The sequence below is a fragment of the Chionomys nivalis genome, chromosome 21, assembly GCF_950005125.1.
Source record: "Chionomys nivalis chromosome 21, mChiNiv1.1, whole genome shotgun sequence".
Lineage (NCBI taxonomy): Eukaryota > Metazoa > Chordata > Mammalia > Rodentia > Cricetidae > Chionomys > Chionomys nivalis.
In genome coordinates, this window is record NC_080106.1 from 3,720,647 (window position 1) to 3,736,124 (window position 15,478).

General features: G+C 47.7%; 1 protein-coding gene across 2 annotated transcripts in view; it reads left to right on the forward strand.

Annotated features, from left to right (window-relative positions):
* The window catches only part of Pcnx2 (pecanex 2), a 117,551-nt gene that overhangs the window by 61,114 nt on the left and 40,959 nt on the right, over window positions 1–15,478 (forward strand). The window contains exons 18-21 of one of the 2 annotated variants that reach the window (XM_057753362.1): window positions 844–936; window positions 1,889–2,039; window positions 11,556–11,697; window positions 14,156–14,333. In XM_057753362.1, coding sequence (XP_057609345.1) covers window positions 844–936; window positions 1,889–2,039; window positions 11,556–11,697; window positions 14,156–14,333 — 564 coding nt within the window. The remainder of the gene's footprint in view (window positions 1–843; window positions 937–1,888; window positions 2,040–11,555; window positions 11,698–14,155; window positions 14,334–15,478) is intronic. The other variant, XM_057753363.1, reaches the window with a different exon arrangement.

Below are 15,478 nucleotides of genomic sequence, written 5' to 3' on the forward strand. Positions count from 1 at the left end.
ACTTCCCAGCAACAAGGAGGAATAATTCTAATAGGCAATAGACAATAGCCTGGAACAAATATCGGAATAATTATCACTGTATGTTGTGGTTTAATAAAACTGGCCTTCACAGGCTTATATATCTGCATGCTAAATTCCCAATTGATAAGCCGTTTGGAAAGGACTAGGAGGTGTGACATTGCTGAAGTATGTGTGCCGCTTGGGGTTGGCTTTGAGGTTTCAAAAACTCATGCCTCCCTCTGCCTGCTACCTGTGGATAAGGATACCAATCCCTCAGTTATGGCTGCAGCACCATGCCTCTTTGCTTCCTGAGGTGATGACCATGGCTCTTTAAAACTGTGAGCCATCCCCCAGTGAAATGCTTCCTTTGTAAGAGTTGCCTTGGTCACAGTGTCTCCTCATAGCAACACAACGGTGACTAAGACTGAACAAGAGAAGCCAGACCAAAAACTAAAAGCACCCAGCATGTTGTTCCATTGATATAATATTATGAAGATGAGATCAAACTATAAACATGGAGTAGATTAGGAGTCCTACAAAGATAGTGTGGAGAGAGGAATAGAGTGGGCAGATGCCAGAAAGGAAACCCCAGAGCCAACGAATATGCCAATCTACATTTTAATCATTAAATTAAACAGCCAATAGTGATGGATGTTGTCAACATTCATCATGCTGGTACCAAAGAGATGCCTTAGTGATTAAAAGCACTCATTGCTTTAAAAGATGATCTAGGTTCAATTCCGGCATGAGTGTGGCGGGTTGGTGTACCGCCACTGACTCACCTGCTGAGGGCTGCTGAGGAAGCCACACAGAGTGGCCTCACAGCCCACCTTCTCCTTCTAGAAGGATGTCCTGCGGTCGGATCTTGTCGTTTGCTCAGTAGCTGCTGTCCTCTCCTTTGCAGTCAGCGCCAGCACCGTCTTCCTGTCCTTACGGGTAGGTGTCCCAAGGCTCTGCCCTCCCTTTCTATTCTCTCAGTGGAGGTCAGGTATGGAATGAGGACACAGAGAGGCAGACAACCCTGGGGAGAGGGGAGAGGCCAAGGGAGAGGGCTAAGGAGCACACACACACACACATACACACACACACACACACACACACACACATGGAGAACGCTGTTCAAAAGGAGGTTTGGGCCACCGCCTTGTGTCACCTCCTCTACCCCGGGGGAGGTGTTTTGTCTCTCAAGTGATGGGACAGCTTGTCATCAAGGACAGTCGTTAGTGTGGTTGGGCTGGTAACAGACACCAGACCTCCATCAGTAGAGAGAGAAGTGGTTGTATTTAGAATAAGACAGAAGTCGCGGTGACGGAAGGGGACCATTTGGACATTTTTATTGAGAACAAGCTCACGCATGGGCCACATGGGACCCTTGCCTTGCAGTTCTTACAGAATGTTGCTGCCCCTTCACAAACATGGGACCCTCAGGGCCTTCCACGTCTTCCTGGAACATTCTGTCAGCTGTGTGTGCTCTTCTCTAGTTCTAGAAAGACTGGGGACGTGTTCCTAGGGGTTTAGGATTCTCCCCGCCTCCTCCAGGGGTCACCTCCCCTCCATGTTCTTCGCAGCTCTCAGCACATAGATCTTCCTACGAGATGTGAAGAGGGCTGGGGACATGGAGTGCTCTCCTTGTAAGACTTGTCAGCCAGCCTCAACGGCTTAGTGAATTCCAGGCCAGTGAGAGACTGCCTCAAAAAATAAGATGAACAGCACCTGATAAATGACATCCAAGATTACCCTCTGACTTCCTCGTGCATACATGTATCTTATGTACAACTACATGTACATCACATGCACATGCCAGAAAAAGAATGGGTAAAGGAAGGAGTGATGGTGGGTTTATGCATTGTTTACAAGCAATGACCCTTGACCTCTTTCCCCTTCACAGCCTTTTCTCAGCATCGTGCTCTTTGCCCTGGCCGGCACAGTGGGACTCGTCACCCACCACCTGCTCCCTCAGCTCCGAAAGCACCACCCGTGGATGTGGGTTTCACACCCTGTGCTCAAGAGCAAGGAGTGCCAGCAGCGGGAAGCCAGAGGTCAGTGCCCCAGCCTTATGAGGGACCAAGATGCGGGGAACACCCTTCTCAGAACCCATGTGCACAGCTTCATGAGTGTGCTCCATCTTATGAGGGACCATGAAGCAGGGGATGCCCTTCTCATTGCCCATGTGCACAGCTTCATGAGTGTGCTCCATGCCACTGTGCCACATGCTTCAAAGGACACAGGGGTTCAGTGCTTGTTTGCCCATAATAGAAGCAAAGAAAGTCTTTGTGCTTCAGACTCTAGGTGTTGCCCAAAACAGGCTGGCCAGGAGGAAGAAGAAAGGAAGTCTGTCAAATTAGATGTGTGCTCTGTTAAAATAGTCACTGCTTACAGTTTCACAGGAAAATTAGCTTCCATTGTTCATGTTGGGAGGGTACAATTCAGGTTCACATTGGCTGGGCCCTAAGGACAACATCTCTTCATATTCGTCCATTAACTCTCAGGCTCTGGATTTTTGAGTTTCCATGAACTAACTTTGTGTAGACAGAAGCTGTGTCTAAATGGGGTTGACCTAGCAGTTACCCTGGGAGAAACACCCTGGTGTAAGCGGCAACTTCAGAGCTTCAGTTAAGAAATACATCTTTTCTGGAAGCTGGGGGTGTGGCTTGATTGGTGACATCCTTACCCAGCATGGAGGAAACTCTGGGTTTAATCTCTAGCACCGAATGCATGGGTGTGGAGGCCTGAAATCCAGCCATCTGATGTGGGAGGGTCAGAAGTTCATCCTCAGCTATACAGCAAGTGTGAGGATAGTCTGGGCAACACGACCCTGGCCTCTAAATAAAATCAATTTTAAAAATGTAGGTTTTTTTTTCTAGATAGGAATTCTTGCAATTTCTTGGTGAGATCCTTTCCACTCCGTAATTTCTTGTTCCATGTGTGAACAGATGGAAGAGGGACCGGCTTGTTTCTATTTTCAGACATGTAAAGTGAATTCCCAGGATTCTAAGCCACTGAAATCGTCTAGCAGTGCTGGTCTGCGTGATCTCTCTGCCTACTGTGACCTCGTGCTTCCCGAGTATTCACTTAGGCCTTTCAAGGACTCAAGGAAAGTTCTGGATTTAGCAGCTTCAGCGGCCTAGGGTGCCAAGAAAAATAAGAAAAAGCGTTGAAAAGGAGGAATAAAGAGGCCATAAGGTGCTGGTGGTGACATCCAGCCTGGTGAGCCTGTGGCAGGGGACAGCTCTGGGCAGAGAACAGAAGCTGCTGGATTGTGAGCAGAACGAGATGGAGCTGTGCAGGGTGGGGGTGGGTGAGCGAAGTGATGTGTCCAAAACCATTAGCTTCAGTGGAGAGATGAAGGAGCGTAACTCGGGCTCCAGTTCCCAGGAGAGCCGAGGAGAGCCGAGTCCAAGGGTTCCGTTGATGTGCTCTTTACCGTCCTCAGCCATTTCATGTGCTAGTTGAATGCAAATTATTGCCATCCTACAAAGACCCATTTCCTAGATGGCTGGAAGAGAATAGTCCTGTCCTGGTTGGCCTTTGGTTGCTGTGATCAACACGGGGACCGAAAGCCACTGGGGAAGGAAAGAGTTTGTCTCACCCTAGGACTTCCTGGTCTCACTCCGTCCTTGAGGGAAGTCAGTCCTGGAGCTGAAGCAGAGGCCATGAGGAGTGCTGCTTTCTGACTTCTCCGCCTGCGTTCTTATAACACCAGGACCACCTGCCTGGGGATGGCACAACCCACCCTGGGCTATCGTACCACATCCATCAGCCATCAAGAAAAGCCCCCCCCCATGGACCTTCCCACAGGCCCTTCTCCTGGAGACAGTTCCTCAGCAGAGTCTCCCTCTTCTCAGGGTGTCAGGGGACAACTGAAGGTCACTGGCAGGTAGATGATGGGTTGGTTGTCTTCCTTCTTGTGGCAGCAAAAATACCCAAGAAATGTACAGAAGGAAGTGTTTGTTTTGGTTCAGTTTGAAGGAACATTCATCTTAGTAGGGAAGGTGTGAGCTGAAGGCAGCCCAGGGAGGGTGTGAACTGGGGAAGCCTAGGGAAGGTGTGAACTGGGCAGCCCAGGGAAGGTGTGAACTGGGGAAGCCTAGGGAAGGTGTGAGCTGGAGGCAGCCTAGCGAAGGTGTGAACTGGAGGCAGCCGGTCACTTGGCATCCACAGTCATAAAACAGAGACCAATGGATACTTGTGCTCAGCTCACTTTTTCCTCTTTACCCCACTCCAGGCCTCAGATCACAGAAATAGCATCATCCTTATTTAAAGTAGGCTTCTCACCTCAATTAACAGAATCCCGATAATCTCTCATGGCTCTGCCCAGAGGTTTGTGTCCCAGTTGATTCTAGATCCTGTCAAGTTGACAATGGTCATCACGGGTGGATATTCAGATAAACTAGAAAATACATGGGACCAAGTAATGAACGTTGAATCTGGTACATGGGTGCTCTTCTGTAGATGTTGGTTGAGTGAGCAGATAAACCACCCTCTGCTTTGTAAACTCACAGGTGACCAGAGGGTCCCTGTGGGCTGGCGTGTGCAGGGAAGCCTCTGGACCTGGAGGACATATGGAAGGATGCACTGAGGGGCATGCTGGTTGTGAAATGTTTACACTTTCATTTTTTGACACATTAGAATAAACGAATAAGGATTATGTAAATTACAAAACACATCAATTGAGGATCTCATTTAAATATCAATTTTTAAAAATGTACTATTAATGATTCAGTAACACGTCCCAGATTTGCAGTTCTGCAGAGATCCAGCTTGTGCTGCGGTGATGCGGGTCTCTGCTGCAGACTTGCTGGCTTCCGCATGTGACAGACATGGCTCGGAGGGAAGCTGCCTTCTCGCGTGTATCTGTCACTTATGTCAAAGTGACTGAGAGTGTTGGAAATCAAACAGAACAAGCTGTAATGAAAAGCAGCAGCTGCCTGTCAGCCCAGCCCCTCCCATCTCTGAGTCCTTCTTTCCCAGAAAAATTACTTCCTCCTCTTTGGATAGCCTGTTGATTTTACCATAATTCTTCCAAACAAAGCTACCATATTTGTTCTGTGCTATGGCTTGTCTGATTTGCTTATTTGTCATCTTATGATTCACTCCCCTCATCTGGCGACCTCTCTCTTGGCTGGGACACTTATCTCCCTGTGTCAGGCGTCACAAGAGCTGAGTGGCCAGGGTGATAGCAGTTAGCTGTCACGAGTGGAGACGAGAGGTTTGGGACACAGTTATCTCCACTCTAAGGAGAGGGCCTAGGGAAGCCCAACCTAGGGAGGAAAGTTTTTAGGGGGCTCATGGTTCCAGGGCTTTCAGTCCTCCAAGGCAGTTCATGGTGTCAGGAGCGTGAGGCCGGCCTGTTAACGTCATGGATGACCAGGAAAAAGAGCAAAGCTGGAGCCAGAGGTCAGACAGCACCCTCGGAGGCCCACTCCTAGGCTCCTAGTGATCCATTTCTCCCGGCAAGGCCCCCACCTCCTAAAGACTCCACACTGGCCTCACACAGTGTCCTCACACAGTGCCACCAGGTGGGGACCAAGCATCCAAACGTGAACCTGTGAGGGACATTTCAAATGCAAACAATAAGAACACGATTTTGTTAGCATTAGGGTGTGGACAGAAATTTTAAAAAGGACAACTTTGAATCAAGTGAATTCTAGATGCAGGAAAGATCAAAAAAGCTACAACTAGCAGAATGGAGAAAGAAAGAGAGGAAAGAAGAAAGGGACAGAGGAAGGAAGGGAAAAAGAGAGAAAGAGGGAGGGAGGAAAAGAAAAGAAAAAAATAGACTTTGTTTTGGGGTTTCTGTTGCTGCAATGAAATGCCATAATGAAGGCGGTTTGGGAGGAAATGGTCCATTTTGCTTCTGTTTCCATCCCAGTTCATTTCCAAAGGTACTCAGGGCAGGAACCTGGAGGCAGGAGCTGATGCAGAGGCCAAGGAGAGGTGGGGTGCTGCTTCCTGACTTGTTCAAGATGGCTTGCTCAGCCTTCTTCCTTATAGCACCGGGACCACCAGTCCAGGAGCAGCACCACCCAGCATAGGCTGGGCCCTCCCACATCCATCACTAATTGAGAAGATGCCCTCCAGTTCTGCCTACAGCTGAGTGTTATGGTGCGTTTTCTAATTGAGGCTCTCTAGCTTGTGTCTAGTTGGCATAGAAGCCAGCTAGCACAGTGTCCCACAAAACAGTCCTGGATGAGTTATATTAGACGGATTGAAAGCGGGGGGAGGGGGTGTCTTTCGTAAGCATGACCCTAAAGTAAAGAGCAGCTAGAGAAACAAAGGATGTTTTTCATTCCTCAAAACTGAATGCAGGGCTAGAGAGATGGCTCAGTAGCATGCACACTGCTCCTGCAGAGGACCTGAATTCTGTTGTTCCCGCCTATGTAGTTGGCTCACAACTGCTTGTACTCCAACTCCAGGAGATCCGATACCCTTTTCAGGCCTCTGGGTGTGCCTGCCTTCACAGTCACACACCCCACACATACATACACATACTTAAAAATAATAAATCTCTCTTTGGAAGTGATGAACTTAAACCTGTCATCTCCCCCGATTGTATTTGCTGCCTTTTGCCTGTTTTAAAGTTTGCCACGGTGTGAAACTTGATTATATTTTTAGCTCAGTCAAAAATATGAAGTGCTTGGCGTGTGCCAAGGACAGTGCAGAGTACAGGGGCAGGAGTCACAGGGGGCCCCACTGAAGGGACCCACCACACACACACACACACACACACACACACACACACACACACACACAGAGCCCGACTCTGATCTACCAGCTTGCCTCTGTAGTCACATCTTTAGCCAGTCAGTGCACTGGTGATGTGTCCTTCCCTACTGCTGGGCGTACATCACAGAAGACAAAAGTAACATGCGATACAGCTATGGCCATCCTTGATCAAGAAAAGAACAAAGATTCCTAATTCAGATTTGAGGGGAAGGGAGGCAGCACTAAGAAAGAAACATTAAACGGGCCTGAATAGAATTCAGGCTGGCCTCCGAGCAGAGGACGAGGCCTCCAGGTATGGGGTGAGGTGCCAGAACCCCTTTACTTTAATGAGGTTATGGAGAAAAGAAAGGTCATGAACTTCGAGATTATCCCAAGCAGAGTCCAAGGGCCACAAGCAGCCCTGTGATTGGTTATCCTCTGCTTTGGAAGTGCAGCATACTTAAAGGAAACTGACATCGTGGATGGCGTGTGTGTGCCACGGGGAAGGACTTTACAACCTTGGCTCCAGCCCAGAAGGAAGAAGAGAGCAAGGAATACCTGTGGGTAACAGATTGTCTGTGCCAGGGTGCTGACTCCCCAACTATGTGCACGCACTCACTAGGGTTTCTCTGGACTGGACATCCCAGAGGTGACCCCCTTGGTGCCCCAAGCAGAAAGCCCCAATCTTTTCGGCTTCTGCCCCGGTTCTGATCTGAATAGATTGGTTTCCTAAAGCTTAAAAGTATCCTGAGAATTCCTGATTAAATTTTAATTATTGGTAAGCCCATCATAGTCCCACCAGCACCTAAATAAAACACAACCTTGAAACCCCTTTAAGAAAATGTAAAGCCTTGAAGTGCAGCGAACCGTCTATAAACTTGCAAATGGCATCATTATTTTGCATTTTGTCGCTTGGGGGCCTAATATTCCAAGGGAAGGAGAAAGAACAGCTCTCTGGTAATGCGTTTTTATGGTCTCTTTGCATATTGAGGACGTTCCAGAGAGGCGGTTATAAAATACGATCACACGGCTTTTCTTTTCAACTGTGCGGCAAATGACTACAGAGACAATTTGGGGACTGAAGACACACGTTTATCATGTCTTTGCATTCGCAAGGTTTGCTTTTTATTAGCTTTCCCTGGCTGCCTCACAAGAAAGGATTAAGTTAAAATTTCAGAATTCTGGACCTGGGCTTTTGTTTAAGGGTCCTTCTGTGTTATTGGTCACCATTTCATGTGCGCCCAGCTGCCCCCAACTGCAAACATTCCTCGTGAGATCCGTGGGCCCAGAGCTCGGAGCATCTCATCAGACTCCATTACTGAGATCGGCAGGATTCTGAGACAGGCAAGAATGGAAATGAAATTAATTTTTCATCAGTATCTGAGTAAACAGACCCTGACCTCACAGCTTGGGAGCTGGGGGATCTTTGATTCACTTTCGCTCTACTGTTCCATCATGGTGAATGTTTTCCCCTCAGCATCCAGCCTGTACCCCTGCTCCTGCCATGTGCGCCACACCCGTACTGCTGTGCTCTGTCCTCTGGGCTCTTCGTGGACAGAGTCAGAATCTTTTAGTGGCAGGCATCACATGTCACCCACTGTCAGGTTCACTTCCCTTGTAGCAGTCTAGTGGCAAAGAGAGCTGAATTCTCGAGTTCAACCTGGGTTCTCACTCAGCCTCAGTCACAGTTTCTCTTCGCTCCCCCCTTCCTCTGTGTTCTCTCTCCCCCACTTCTTTCTTCCTCCCTCTCTCCCTCCCCCTCTGGCTGGTTGTGTGTATGTCTAAGGTTCTATAGAATAATAGTAAACATATTACATAAACACAGTAGACAGTGAAACTTGATGGCTTAGGCTTTAATCTCAGCACTCAGGAGGCAGAGGCAGACTGATTCTCTGTGAGTTCAAGGTCAGCCTGAACTGCATAGAGAGTCCTGAGCCAGCCAGGGCAGCAGAGTAAGACCCTGTCTCATAAACACAAACCCACAAACTCTCACTTCAAAGAGAAGAGATCTCATTCTGGAGCCAAATACGAGTGGCCGGGAACACAGACTTAGGTACCCCAAATTTCGTATTCTTCTGTGCTAGCGTTTTCATGAAGATTTTGCGGTTAAAAACAAAGTTGTAAGGCAAGGAACTTTAAAGACTGTGTTGATGAAAACATCACGACTCAGGTTAAAGTGAGGTGGACGATCGCAGCTCTAGGTCTCAGATGCTGTCTGTTGATGTTTTAACCTTCGGGTTGATGAATACAGTGTTCAATTTGTACGCTCCTTTCATGTGTGCTGTTTGTGTGAGGGTTGGCATGCTCACAGGTGCGAGCACTCATGGGTACAAATGCACGCGGAGGCCCAAAGTCAACACCTGGCGTCTTTCTTGAGCATTTTCGGTTTTATTAAGAGGTGGGGTCTCTCAACTGAACCCAAGGCTTGCCGAGCAGTAAGCTAGCCAGGTGCCCCGGGGATCCTGTCTCTACCCTGTGGCTGGCTACCTTGCCTGCTGGCTTCTTAAGTTGGTTCACAGATCCAGACTTCAGTTTTCACAATAGCACATCGCATGCTTTTCCCGCTGAGCCGTGAGAAGGGATTTCTACCTGCTAGCCATAAGAATGCCAGGGGGCTAAAGATAACCCAAGAGAATCTGGCTGTGGACACATGACCTTCCGGCTCTCTACAATGTTGAGAATTTTAAAACGTCGTAAAATCAGCATAATATGGGATATTTAACAGGGTGCAACACTTTTTCTGGAAACTTGAGGCCATGGGGTGAATGAGTTTGGGTTTGGCCTTAGTTTATTTTGTTCTGGCATAAGTGAGACACAGAGCTACTTCATAGCGGCCACTGCTGAGCTTCTGCCTGATGACAGGGTCAGCGTATCTGAAGGATCCAGGCCCCAGTCATCCACATCCTCGACTGGATAGCCCAACCTTTGGGGGCACATGCTTCCTCTTGCAGAGTCAGGCAATAGGAAGGAATCTTGGCAGTTGCTTTTCTGCTCTCTGTGACCAAATGCCTAGCAAGAGCTTTTTTTTTTTTTTTCTTTTTTGGCTAGGGTCAATTCACCTGGTCCCATGGTTTCAAAGGATTGTTGTCCACTATGGTGGGAAGATGGGGAGACTGGAACAGCTCAGATGCTTGTCTGTGGTACACGAACTGGCATTAGGATCATGACATCGCTGCAGCTCAAGACAGAAAAGAAAAGAGCTCTGGCTAACCTGGAAGTGGGCATCACCCTCAAGGCCCAGCCCACAGTAATTGTTTCTGCTTAATTATCACACTCCAAAACAACCTCCCAGAATGGCACCACCAGCTAAGGGCCAAGTGTGCGAACATGTGAGCCTGTGGGGACATTCCACACCCAAACCATAATAAACTTTAATGCCCGAGTCTCCCCGAAACTCTAAGATCACAAACACATGGCTCAGAGTGGCAGTGGGACTGTGGTTTCATACTTATACACAGACATGTGTGTAGACTCTCTGACAGACACGTGGGCAACACGGAAACTCAGCCACATAAGCAGACACATACACACAACAGACACACACACATAGACAGGCACAAACACAAACAGATAAATACACAGACGTGCACATAGACAGACAGGTAGACAAGCTACATAGACACAGACCAGCACACACAAGCAGACATGTTCACACAACGCTCAGACGGTTGCTGGTTCGATGAACAAGTCATTCCATGCTACAGATTTGGCAAATCACAGGAAGTGAGTTTGGAGCCAACTGCTGGTTATGTTTTCATTGAAATCTGCTGCTTTCTGTTCCTCGGGTGAGTAACTGGAGCCCGTGAACATCCTGCGTTTCTCATGTTCTGCAGTAAGGTCCTGTCAACACGATGGGAGGATTCCCACCTTCTCCGCTCCCCGTCTCCAGTCGCTCTTGTCGCCACACTCTGGAAAATATTATTTTAAAAAGCAAACATGACAAGCTTTTGAAAATCTGCCACACATACACCCTTCCTCCGACCAGATGGCTCCTGGCTCTCCCCAGCCTTGGCACCCATCCTTTCCTCTGACGCACTGCGGGTGACACGGCTTGGATGTCCCTTTACTTTTAGGTTGTCATGTTTCTCTGAATTGGTGGCAAATGTTGATAGAACGCTAACATGTTTTCTAAAACTGGTTGAATGAGTTGCTTTTGATGTGATGTCTCAATCCGACACTGCTGATTCTTTATAGATAGAGAAAGCAGAAGAAAAACTCAATTTTATGCAGAAAGAGACTAAGCAACTGATCTTTCAAGAAAGAAAACCCAGGAAGGAGAAGAAAGGAAATGGAAGGGAGGGGAGGGGAGGGGAAGAAAGAGGAAGGGAGAGGAGGGGACACTTTTACCTCTGCGTCCACCCTCCTTCCTAAACTTGATTCTCTCTGACTTTTCCCTGTTTTAATGGAGTCTGACATATCTTTTGCTTTTCTTTGTAATTTTTTACCTTCCCCAGATAAAGATCATTGTCCTTATCTGATTAAAAACATAAAGAGAGGTTTGACATTTATAAGCCTTACTCGAAGAACATTTGCTGTAGCAAGAAAGGATTTCGTGTCCGAAGACGTAAAATACTCTGAAGACAAGCAGAAGTGGGAGGAAGGGGACCTGGTGACCTAAGACTGCATTTCATTGTCCCTAAATCTCCAAAAGTTGTCTTGAAAACAGGGTTGCCGACCTGTGTGCTATCACCTGTGGACTGGGCAGAATCCGAGCTGTGAGTAGCAGCCCATCAGGAGACCCAGCACACAGTGCCTGGCACCGGACACCCACCCCAGTCCTGCTGAATGGGGAGAGCTCTTGCGGTTTGTGTGTAAGAAGATTCTCACAGTGAATTTTGTGTTTCTTTCAGATATTGCCCATCTGATGTGGTTTGAGAGACTCTACGTGTGGCTTCAGTGTTTTGAAAAGTATCTCTTATACCCGGCCATTGTCCTGAACGCCCTCACTCTTGATGCCTTCTCCATAAGCAACTACAGGAGACTCGGGACTCAGTAAGTAGTTGACAGTTTATTGTCAAACTAATGGGGGTTACATTTTCAGAACCAAGTACCTCTAAACAGACAACAAAAGCCAGTGTCCCGCGCCATATATAGTGGCCTCATGAAGGGAACCAGGGCAGTTTTTGCACTGAGTAAGCAGTTGCTGTGCCATGCCAGGAACAGCCCATGGTGGTGCCGAGGATAAACATTGGGGGGTCTGAGCATCTCCCTGCAGAAGAGCAGTTGATGCTCCTCAGGTGACAGGAGCTCAGCATGAATAGGAAATCCCGGAGTCTTCACCGCTGCGCTTCAAGCTTTGCAAATTGCTTCGTATCGTTTTCATTTAGCAAATAGCATGCTTTGGGAGGGGGAGGGCGACCTGTCACCGCTCTCTGCATTTATCAAGAGCGGCCTCATCAAGGTGTCCATGTTCTTGCAAAGCATGAGCCGTGGGAGATTAAATCATTAGTTTCGTAGACAAACAATTCCTTCTGAATTTACAAATGGAACTCCACTTGGTAATTTGCAGATCTGTCATTCTAACAGAAGGTGTGAGGTCGCTGGCCAAATACCGTGTTATGGTGTGAGGAGGTGAAAAAAAACAGATCCTAGGAGGGAAGGTTTCTCATGGGTCTGCCTTGGTCAGCTGCTCAGTTGATGCCATGACAGAAAAAATTTAGGGAATTGACTTTTTGTGTTGTCTTTGTTTTCGAGACAGGGTTTCTCTGTGTAGCTTTGGAGCCTGTTCTAGAACTAGCCCTTGTAGACCAGGCTGGTCTCAAACTCTCAGAGATCTGCCTACATCTGCCTCCCAAGTGCCAGGATTAAAGGCCTGCGCCACCACCGCCCAAGCCAGGGAATTGGCTTTTAAAGGTGATCAGAAAGCTGTTGGTCTCTAGAGCAGCAAACACGAGAAGGAGGTGGGATGTAGAAATGCCAACGGCTTTATTAAATCTCTGCATTTCCCTCTGTGTTTGAAGCATAACGTGGGCTCTTGCCAGGCCTTTGATTCAGTTGTGCTCTTGCCTTGACATGGCGCATGGGAGCAGACCCTGGCTGGGACAGTGCACACACACTCCCCCATGGCATCCGTGGTCTCGCATACACCCTGAAGGTTCTCCCTGACTGCGGAGAACAAGGACCCGTGACCACAGTTTTGAGGGACAGTGCCCTAGTGTCCTTTTTGCTGTTGTAAGAAAACACTAACCAAAAGCTGCTCAGAGGAGGAGAGGACTTAGAGGCTTACTCTTCCAGACCTGTCACTGAGGGAGGAGTTTTGTTTGCTGTTCTAGTTGGCGCCGTGAACCTGGGAAAGCGGAGCCTGAAAATGAGGCAGACTAAAGTCTCGTGCAATAGCCAGCTTCATTCAGAGCACCAGACAGTTTATACTCCGAGGGTTAAGGCGAGTCATTAGAGTGAAGGATACAATCATAAGAACAAGCTGCACGTGGCAAAAACACGCTTTTTCCTAGAGTCACGAATGACAACAGCTGAAGCAAACTCATGTGTGTCTCCTAGAAGACACATTCTAAGGACAAGTCAGTGTTTCTGAAGAAACTGAGCTCACAAGACTCTTGTCTTGTTTCTGTGGAGTTTCTCACAAACACTCAGAATTCCCCTTGCACAACTCTATTCTTGGACTGTTATTCTGCTAGAGCTGAATGCAGAAACCATTGGAGGAACACGACTTGCTGATTCTCTCCCAGGTTCAGGCTTAGCTAGCTTATTCTTAGCCTGCCTGGTGCCACCTGTGGAGGACCTGGCCCTCCTCCATCCATTAACAATGAAGACAATCCCCTACAGATGTCCACAGGCCGAGTTGAACAAGGCTTGAGATTCTCTTCTCTTCTATGCTGTATCGAGTGACAAAACTAACCAGGACAGACATAAAATGTCTTCAGTGGCAAGGAGGCTATGCCAGGGAATCAGTTCAGACCAAGTCTCCATTAAAACTTACCCTAAGAACTCTGAACTCTGAGTCCAGCGATCCGAGTTCAAATCTCCATGGGACCTCCATTATATTAGGAAAAAAAATCTTAAAATAGGCGGCTCTGCCGGTACAAAGAAACCCAATTAGGTCAGATTAAACCGAATTAAAATGCCCATTGTTTTATTAAATATAGTGCTCTCGAGTGGCTGAGCGCATGGCGGGGAGACAGAAATGTGGGGAGGACATGCAAACCTGGAACCATCTGTTTCTCCTCTGGGAGCCCACTTAAATACCCTGTGGGAGTGGTCCTGACCCTCTCCCCATGAGGGGTCAGGACCTGACATGCTGGAATTTGGAGTCCAGGCCAATGCAACTCCCAGACCAGGGAGCTGGGATGGATGCCATGGGCTGGGGTTAAGCTCCCAACTTAACATTCATGAGCCTGCATGTGCCGTGTTGCACAGTCAGACCACAAGGGACCTTAGTGATTGTATAACACAATGCATGATGTCACTGACCCATCCTCTTCTACCCATGCAGCTGGGACATTTTTCTGATGATCACAGCCGGCATGAAGCTACTGAGGACCGCGTTCTGTAACCCGGTTCACCAGTTTGCTAACTTGGGTTTCACGGTCATCTTTTTCCACTTTGACTACAAAGACATTTCTGAGAGCTTCCTCCTGGATTTCTTCATGGTGTCCATCGTATCCACCAAGGCAAGTTCCTTGCTCTTTTTCTTCATTTTTATTGATGGAAAGGCCGTGTCTCATGTTAACCCTACTTTTCCTGTGGAGGTTTAGAGAAATGCCTTCTCGCCAGAATGGAAGGAAAGTCCAGACAGACCAAAGACAGAATCCCATTGACGGCCAGCGTGATAAGCAAAGAGCTTATTGGGATTATTTACCCAAGCTTGGGAGACACGCAGACAGCTACACCCCCGGAAAACCCCAAATATGGTGTGTCAAATGCACAGGCAGCTATAGCCTTGCCAAGTCCACAAGCAGCTGAGACAGTAAGAAATGGTAGCTAGAACTTCAAGGGGGGATCTAGTGGCCTCCTCCTTTCGTGGGGAAGAGTTGCCTAGCCTTGAACCCTTTAATCCTGGAATCTCTACTGTAACTGAGGCTGTACCCTCAGTCCTGAGTCTTAGCTGCTCTCCTTGACTCCCTTATGACTTCAAAACCCATACCATATGGGAGATGACTCTTAGATATTGCCATTTGACTTCTAGCTTGAGATTCATCCCTGGCCATCTCTAGACCACAGCTTCTCTATGCTGACCCTGAGCAAATACTTTTCAGATTTTACCTCAGTAATAACTGGTCTCTTCTTAACCACAACTGATTCTTCGGATCCAGCTGACCAGCATCAATTGTCCCAATAAAGCAAAGGTTTCATTTCTTTACTGCTGGTCTCATGTTAACCACAGCTGATTCTTCAGCCCCAGATAACCAGAAAACATAGATTTTATTGAAATTATCACATTAATGACCCTGATAAAGTTGTTGAGAGGCTCTCAGTTTCTCTCTGACACTCACAAGCCAGTCCTCCACTGACTGCGTGTCTCTCAGAATTATCTTCCAAGCTCCCACAACATGTATTTAAGCTCTGAGCATTCAGTGTCTTTCCAGACCAAAGCTCCAAAATCATCCATCTTCCTTGTATAAAATAGTCCAAGACACAAAAGCCACACAATGAGGTCCATCACAGCAAAACCCTATTCCTGGTACCAATTTCTAGTCTAGTTTCCCTATTGCTGTGATAAAACCTGGGGAGAATGGGTTTGCTGCATCTTACCTCTTACAGTCTGTCATCAAAGGAAGCCAAAGGCAGGAACTAAAGCAGACACCACAGAGGAATG